The sequence below is a fragment of the Lactuca virosa genome, chromosome 2 (genome assembly GCF_052849685.1).
Source record: "Lactuca virosa cultivar CGN04683 chromosome 2, Lactuca_virosa_CGN04683_v6, whole genome shotgun sequence".
In the NCBI taxonomy this organism is placed as follows: domain Eukaryota; kingdom Viridiplantae; phylum Streptophyta; class Magnoliopsida; order Asterales; family Asteraceae; genus Lactuca; species Lactuca virosa.
The window spans coordinates 186,144,149-186,152,866 of record NC_136427.1 but is presented as its reverse complement, the minus strand read 5'-3'; the positions used below and the strand labels follow the sequence as shown (position 1 = coordinate 186,152,866).

General features: G+C 37.0%; 1 protein-coding gene across 3 annotated transcripts; it reads left to right on the top strand.

The window, feature by feature from the left end:
- On the top strand, positions 1–2,675 carry LOC145159843 (actin-7-like). 3 transcript variants are annotated; one of them, XM_079078886.1, is made up of 6 exons: positions 1–158; positions 826–896; positions 1,010–1,403; positions 1,494–2,107; positions 2,192–2,284; positions 2,407–2,675. In XM_079078886.1, exons 2-5 carry the CDS (start codon positions 837–839, stop codon positions 2,255–2,257), a joined length of 1,134 nt encoding a protein of 377 aa, XP_078935012.1. In that variant the 5' UTR covers positions 1–158; positions 826–836; the 3' UTR covers positions 2,258–2,284; positions 2,407–2,675. The 3 variants fall into 3 exon arrangements, with proteins under 3 accessions (XP_078935012.1, XP_078935011.1, XP_078935010.1); XM_079078885.1 differs by having other exon boundaries at positions 2,399–2,675; XM_079078884.1 differs by having other exon boundaries at positions 2,192–2,675.
- Positions 2,676–8,718: the final 6,043 nt, after the last annotated feature.

Genomic DNA, 8,718 nt, shown 5'->3' with positions numbered 1-8,718 from the left:
CCCTACCTCCCCTTTCTTTCCCATTTCCAAAAATTCAAAGCAGGAGCAAACGAGAGCTGAGGGCTAGGGTTCAACTTCCCCGGCGTCCTTCTTCTCCAGATCGGCTTCTGCTTCGTTCGATCTCACTCGTCTTCATCTTCGATCTGTTTTTCATTCCGGTAATTCTTCAAACCCCGTTTACTTTACTTTGACTCTTGTTTTTGGTAGGTTTCTAGCAGTTGAAATCTAAATCTCGTGAATTCCTTTTCTTTTTTTGATTAATTGGAGTTGTTCTAGTTGTAATCATTTCAGATTACAGAAAATTCATTGTTTTTACTTGTTACTTCTCGCTCCATCTGACTAGATGTTCCGGTTGCTTGATCTGATTCCGATTTCTTTAGATCTGTTATCTGTGGTTCATGTTTGACGAAAAGCATGTAGCTTTTGTAATCTGAAGTTACCAGATCTGTAGGTTCATTGATTCTGATTACTGCGATCTGTGATAGTATCTGCGATCTGCTTGAATCGTGTGCTCAGAACTGTGAAAATCCGGTTGTGATTCGTTTCGTATTTAGTAACTCCGATGTGTTTGGTTGGTGTAGTTTCATGTCGTTTTTACCATTAATTGTTGGGTTTTGAGTAGCGTTTTTACTCAGATCTCAAAACAGGAACTGTTTTCCAGATTTGGTACAATTGAGCCAAAGTCCACTCGGATAGATCTCTTCTGTTCGCAATTGATGATAATTCATTTACTTTTACTTTCATGTTTGTGTGTTAGTTGTATGAACAATGAATCCTACATGATCTAATCTGTATGCCACGTATATATTTACCTTTTGCTTGCAGTCTTATAGAAAATGGCCGATACCGAGGATATTCAGCCCCTTGTTTGCGACAATGGAACCGGAATGGTGAAGGTTAGTATCATTTTTTTTTTTTTACCTTTTTTCCTTTCTAATTTAATCACCCTTTTCCCTTTCCCTTTCCATCTTCATTTCTAATTAATCTGATTTATTAATCAAATCCACAGGCTGGATTTGCTGGTGATGATGCACCAAGGGCAGTTTTTCCAAGTATTGTTGGTAGACCACGACATACAGGTGTCATGGTTGGCATGGGACAAAAGGATGCTTACGTAGGAGATGAAGCACAATCCAAAAGAGGTATCCTTACTCTAAAGTACCCAATCGAACACGGAATCGTCAGCAACTGGGATGACATGGAAAAGATCTGGCATCACACTTTCTACAACGAGCTTCGTGTTGCCCCTGAAGAACACCCTGTTCTTCTCACTGAAGCCCCTCTTAACCCCAAAGCCAACAGAGAAAAAATGACTCAAATCATGTTCGAAACATTCAATGTCCCTGCTATGTATGTTGCAATTCAAGCCGTTCTTTCTCTCTATGCCAGTGGTCGAACAACTGGTTAGTCTTTTATCCGTTCATCTTTCTTTGTATCATGATATGATTATTTATATCTTTGATTGTCAACTAATAATGGCTTGTTTGAAACAGGTATTGTGTTGGATTCTGGAGATGGTGTGTCACATACAGTTCCAATCTATGAAGGGTATGCACTTCCTCATGCTATCCTCCGTTTGGATCTTGCTGGACGTGACCTTACAGATTCTCTAATGAAGATCTTGACTGAGAGAGGTTACATGTTCACCACAACTGCTGAACGTGAAATTGTGCGTGACATGAAGGAGAAGCTTGCATATGTTGCTCTTGACTATGAACAAGAGCTTGAAACTGCTAAAAGCAGCTCTTCTGTTGAGAAGAACTATGAGTTGCCAGATGGACAAGTGATCACAATTGGGGCTGAAAGATTCCGTTGCCCTGAGGTTCTATTCCAGCCTTCTTTGATTGGAATGGAAGCTGCTGGTATTCATGAGACTACTTATAACTCCATCATGAAGTGTGATGTGGATATCAGGAAAGATCTTTATGGAAACATTGTGTTGTCTGGTGGGTCCACTATGTTCCCTGGTATTGCTGACAGGATGAGCAAGGAAATCACTGCTCTTGCTCCTAGTAGCATGAAGATTAAGGTTGTTGCTCCTCCTGAGAGAAAATACAGTGTCTGGATTGGCGGCTCCATTCTTGCTTCACTCAGCACCTTCCAACAGGTAAACAAAATCAAATCAAAAACTAACATTTTTTTTTTAATCTTATTATTCGATTTTACAATTTGTATTTTGTGTTTGATTCAGATGTGGATTTCGAAGGGTGAATATGACGAGTCTGGCCCATCCATTGTTCACAGGAAGTGCTTCTAAGTATTTGATTTTGTTGCGTTTCTGAAGGTGGAGTTTTTATTTTATTTGTTTTTAGTTGGTTTTTGGGTTTTTTTTTTTTTTTTTTTTTTTTTTTTCTATTGGCCTTTTTTCGTGTTATGTTTTTATGTGAACTTTTAAAAGACTGGCAGAAAGTGGGATTTGGGGAAGCTGGGTATGGGACTGGGGATGAAGGGCGTTTACGTCTTTTAATCTTGTGGAGCTTTTCGTGTTGGTGCCAGGGATGGATGGATGTTTGTAGTTGAAGAGTGGTTGTGATATATGTTATTATGAATTGTTTTGTTGGCAATAACTGTGTCAATATCTACTACTACTGTACCAAAATTTGTGTTAGAGTCAGTTTGTGGTCACATTTTATTATATCATCTATTATAAGGATTCTATTTATTGCTGTGCTTTACCAGGATTCTTAAAGTCATAAATTCAGTTTCATGCTTAGCCTTTAAATTTTAATGTAGTGGAATTGCAATGTGGAGAAATCAGATGTTATATGGCACAAATTTTAAGTCGACAAATCTCATAATATTCTCTAAACGATGACAATTGCTTGAAATGCGTGTATGCATAACCATTCTAGTACGTCAAAAGCTCCAACTTTAGGGGGTGTTTGGATAGAGAAAAAATAGGCTGCTTATTGTTTAATCTCACCGCCATAAGCAAATTTAAGTGTTTGGATAGGAGTTTTTAAAAATCAGTTTATCAGGGGAGGAATAAGCTTAATAAGCTGATTTTAATAAGCAATGGGGGATTGCTTATTGGTCATTTTACTTATATAAGCTGTTTTGTTTGCCAAACACTTAAGATGCTTATTGTTTATTTCCACTGTAATAAGCTAATCCAAATACGTTTTAAAAAAGTGTTTATTCCCACAGCAATAAACAAATAAGCAATAAGCTAATAAGCTAATCCAAACACCCCCTTAATTCACCATGTTGGTTAGCTTTTCTCGATACTCGATTTGTGCGCATATAAAAATATTGTGAAATCAAATACAACTATTATCTAGAGGTGCAAATGAGTTGAGCCAACCAGGCTCGGCTCAGGCACGTTTAAGTTATACGAGGCTTGAGTTTGAGTTTGGCTCGATTCGAGCTTTTCTGAACTGAGCTTGGCTCGGGCACGTTTAAGTTATACGAGGCTTGAGTTGGAGTTCGGCTGCTTTCTTGTACTGAGCTCGGCTCGAGTTCGTAAATAATTATACAAGCTCGGCTCGGGCTCGACTCGTTTTTTGTTCGACGTGCCTAAATAAGCTTAAGATCGGCTCGAGCTTGTTAAGAAGCTCCGTTTATTAATACCATAAATTCCTAATTCACCAAATATATATTTATTTTAATATATAAAAATAATAATAAATTATACTATATAAAAGCTCATTTAGGCTCGCGTGCCTAATCGAGCTTAGTGACATAGGCTCGAGCTCGAGCTAGTTTAATAAATGAGCTTAATATTAAACTCGAGTTCGTTTAAAACCGGTTTCGAGTCGAGCTTTTAACGAACCGATCTCAAATAGGTCACGAGTAGCTTGACGCGTTTGCACCCCTAACTATTATCTTTATTTTAACCAACCTTAAGTGAGTCCGAGCCAAGCTTATGTTAATCAGTTCGATTAGGCTAATGAGCCGAAACGAGTATATATATATATATATATATATATATATATATATATATATATATATATATATATATATATATATATATCAAATGTCTCTGTAGTCAAAATCATGTTACATGTTATGGTTTAAAATGTCCAAATTGGTTTTTTTTAGGGGAACGAGTTGTTAACTTACTGACTGAATTTGTCCATTAACCTATTTTAGAAGGTTACCCATACAAGTCATAATACATTTAAGCAAGTGAGTCAACTCTAAGTCAAACCGATGACCATGTCATTGAGTTGGGTCGATGTGGAATAGTTGGGACCTAAGGGTTACTTCTTACTGTGGACCCTCCCTTGTGACATGAAAGGAGGGGCAAATCGGTTAAAACCCTAAATCTTCATTCCCCTTTTCCACTAAACGATACCGACAATCCGAAAAACATCCCTTTCACGTGAATCACGATGGCTACCCTAGGGATGGAAATGGGCGGGGTTAACCATCCCTGTCCCCATCCCCGAGTGTCTAACCTCTTCCCCATCCCTATCCACAACCCCAACGGATGCGGGGAATCAAATTCCCTTCACTTGTTTTTATCCCGACCCATCCCCATCCCATCCTCGACCCATCCCCAACCCATCCTCCATCTATCAACATAATAAACTCAACTTACACAAAAAACCAAGTATAAAAAGCGATCAAAACCAGATGCCATAATCAGATTCTATTTACATCAATCATAAAGTTTAACAAGCATCAAAACGAAAAGTGACGATTTGGTATACAGATCGTCAAACGAAGTAACGGTTGGCGAACTCTTGGAATTGGGAACATAATTTGGTATACGGACTCTATCTCTGATGGTCTAATAGTCTAATATATATCAATTCATTTTAGTGAACTTAATTCAAATTCAATAAATGATCGACATACTATATATATATATATATATATATATATATATATATATATATATATATATATATATATATATATATATATATATATATATGGTCATCAAAGCGGGGATAGGGCGGGTTGGGGATTGTTATACCCGAACCCGACCCATCCCCGGTTTTAGCATAATGGGGATCCCGACCCCATACCCGGTACCTATTTTGGCGGGGAATACCTGTCCCCGATTGGGGCGGGTCAACCGGGTTTCCCATTGGGTCGGGTAAAATTTTCATCCCTAGGCTACCCTACCACCATAGTCACTCGAATCGGTATCGATAGATTCAAGGGACCGTTTCAACTTTGACGATTTGCATACTATTTTTTGTGAATGTGGAGCTCAGATTGTGGAACAAAAACTTGAAGTGGAGCGTTTGAAAGAAAAAATGGGTCGTGATTTGGTCATAAGCAGGGTGAACCTACTGGCATTGCATCGCCGGTTAGAGCAGACAGAGAAGAAGTTGAACTCCATCACTGTGTTGGTGGTCGGACTGGTGTTTGTCATATTTGGGTGTCTGGTGGCAAAGGTTGTTGATGTTTTGAAGAAGTGATCTGTTCGTCGTTGTGGTATTTGTGTTGATCAGGTAGTATTGTGTTTGTTTTATGGTTTATGTGTTTGTATTAGGGTTTATATGTTTCAGATGTGTTGTTACGTTTAGTTGGTATGTTCATGTTCATTTTGTGAAAGTGGATGAAGACCTGTGTATACACTGGCAATTTTGTATAACCAATGTGTGTAATCCTCTTTTGTTAATAGAAAATATGTCGTTATATTAATCTGACTATCTTATTTAATATATTTGTTTAGGTTGTTTAGTAGGGTTTAAAAATTAAATTATGTTTTTTTAAGCCAATAACCCTCATCAGTACTGTTAGTTAGTGCCAAAGAGGGGGTAATTTCGTCCTTTCACATTTTACCCTCGAGTATATACAGATTTGAAACATAGATGTGGGCATTTTTACCTTTATTTGCTCTTTTCTTGTTTCCTTTCGACCGACCTTACTAAAATGAAGGGATCGATGAAAATGGATGCATGCTCATGTGGATTTGATGTAATAATAAGAACGTCAACTACTCCGTCCAACCTTGGTCGACTCTTCTATGCTTGCCCCAAAAAGGTATAATGTAAATTGCATTTTCATTCCACTGTTGACCTAGATTTACATAATCGTTTTTTGGGTTTGGTAACATACTCCTAAAACTTTTATTTTTAGGGTCCTCGTGATGGGTTTATAGGTTGGGCAGACGAAGTGGAGACTACGACACAAGTGGTGACGAACAGTTGTTTACAACTTTGGTTAGGTCAAATAAGAAGCTTCAATCGGATGTTAGGAAGCTGAAAATTTGGTTATTTCTAAGTTGGGTTGTTTTCTTTGTCATATTAGTCTATAAGTAGTAATGGATGTGTAATGGATTGTTCTTGTTATGCTTAACATTCTAATTTCATGTTTCCCGTTATGTTTAACAATGTATGTGTAATGGATTTGAAATCATTTTTTTTATTTATTTAATGAACTATTGTGTTGTGTGCACATTACACATACATTTGTTTATCTTTGTGATATAAGTGTCCATACAATAAGATCCAACATGTAACTTACTATATAAAACAATTGCACCCACATACAAATGACTGCCAATCCAAGCATAGCTAATAATTGAACCCAATTTGAAATTTCTTGCACAATTATGCTCATCTATTATGGACTTAATTTGGAAAGAATGTTCTTCACTCATCCATGAAGCCCACACTCTAAACTTACACTGCCCAGAACAACATTTAACTAAAAGTCTTCTACTGTCATTTTTTTGTAGCACAACTGATAGCCATTAGCAACAACATAATTACATAACATAAGTTTTAACTGTTTTGGACTATCAAATCACATACCTAAGACAAGTATTTGTTTTTTCCAATGCACATTTTCATTATATGTAGTTACCTCTTCAAGGTTTGCCTCATTGTCGTCCATCTTAACATACAGATCCTCATGAGGTGGATTGTTTGGGGATGACTGCACCTTGGAGCATAACATGCTCAAAAACACATCATTCATGGTTTTATTCATTGGAATGCAATCTACATGTTCAAGGTCATTGTGTATATTACCTTTCGATTCATCTTGGTCATTCTGAACAACTCCCTCAACATGCACTTCTTCATTAACTTCAACTACCCTTGAATGGTTGTCTTCAACACCGCTTACATCAAATTGCTCATTGATAAACCATTGATGTACATTTACACCAAAATGAGCCATGTATACATCCTCGACACATGAAGTAGCATAACCAACTTCGATGAACTCCTCTTAGTCTATTTCATTAGCTAATATCCTCAATCAATTAGGAAATTTCATTTTGGGCATGCAAAAATAAACATTCACACACCTCTCGTTTGCAAATCTTTCAAAGAACCCCACAAACTCGTTCCTGTCCATTCCAACAATATCGACACCCTCAAACCTTTGATCCGCTCCATCTGTATAACTAATTACTGGGTACCTAGTAAAAAACCCAACAAAGTGAACATGGATCTTCATATAAACGAACATGCTATCGAGACTTTACGGGAACAGTAAGACAATAAGGGGAAGAACAAGACAACGACTGTTCTTTGTCAAAAGATTTGTAGGGCAAACTCATTTAACGATAAGGTGACATGGAATCTTAGTTGGCATATTATTTATATGAGGTGAGCTTAAAACCTGCTGACTAGGACGGGGTTCGCCGACTCACCCCTTCAGTTTGAACATAATGGTTTTAAGAATAGGTAAATTAACAATTCGTTCCCCTAAAATGCAAAAAAAAAAACAGGTACCTTTTAAACCATAACATGTAACATGGTTGGGCTACAGTGACATTTACCCTTAAAAAAATGTATTTTTATTTTTATATATTAAAATACCATTATAGGAAGTTAGTGTATACCGAGCTCGGGCATGTACAAATTTTTATGAGCCGATATCGAGCTCCATACTATAAGACTCAAAATGATTTGAGCTCGAGCCCCAAAAATTTTAAACGAGCCAAGCTCAAGCCTAGTCAAGCTTGGGCTCTACCCGACTCATTTGCAGCCTTAAAAACAACCATGAAAATCCATAAGGAAAACTTTTACCATTAGAAAGATGTACTTCGATACTTCATGACATGTTTTTAACAAATAAATATTTACCAAAACCTACCAAATTTACATATGGAATATAACATAATGACCCATATCTTTAAAAGGTGACCAACATGCATGAAATGTCGTATTTCAAACAAGAGCTAAAGCGTATCATATCAGGGACTAACATTTATAAAGAGATAGGACTTAATGTATCCCAAAATTTGACATCATAGACTAAGTTTAGAAAGTACATTCTAAAACAACATTTTAGAGTGTAATATTTTAAAGCTTTTGTGGGTTATGAGAAACTGATCTCTTGTAACACCTCAAATTTCAAACCATTTTTTTAAAATTACCCACAATATTGTTCATAACCCAAATCATCGAAAAACACAAGTATCAAATACAAATCACCATCACAAAATATCAGAGTGTCACAAAATGCCAGTAACAAATCTCTCAGCGAGTATGTGCAATCATACATTCGCCTTCTCGCGATCCTCAGAAGTACCTGAAACACATATAATCACCAACTGTAAGCACGAAGCATAGTGAGTTCCCCAAGATACCACATACAACACACCATAAATAAACAACTATGAGTTATTAGTAACCTTGGGGACTATCAGCAGTCCCAGTGAGCAAACAACACACCCTGTGAGTTATCAGCAACCATGGAGACTACCCGAAGTCTCAGTCACACATAAACAAAATAACACAATAATAATAACTACACCCAACTGATCATCACAAATACAACTATTACCACACATGTAATAAT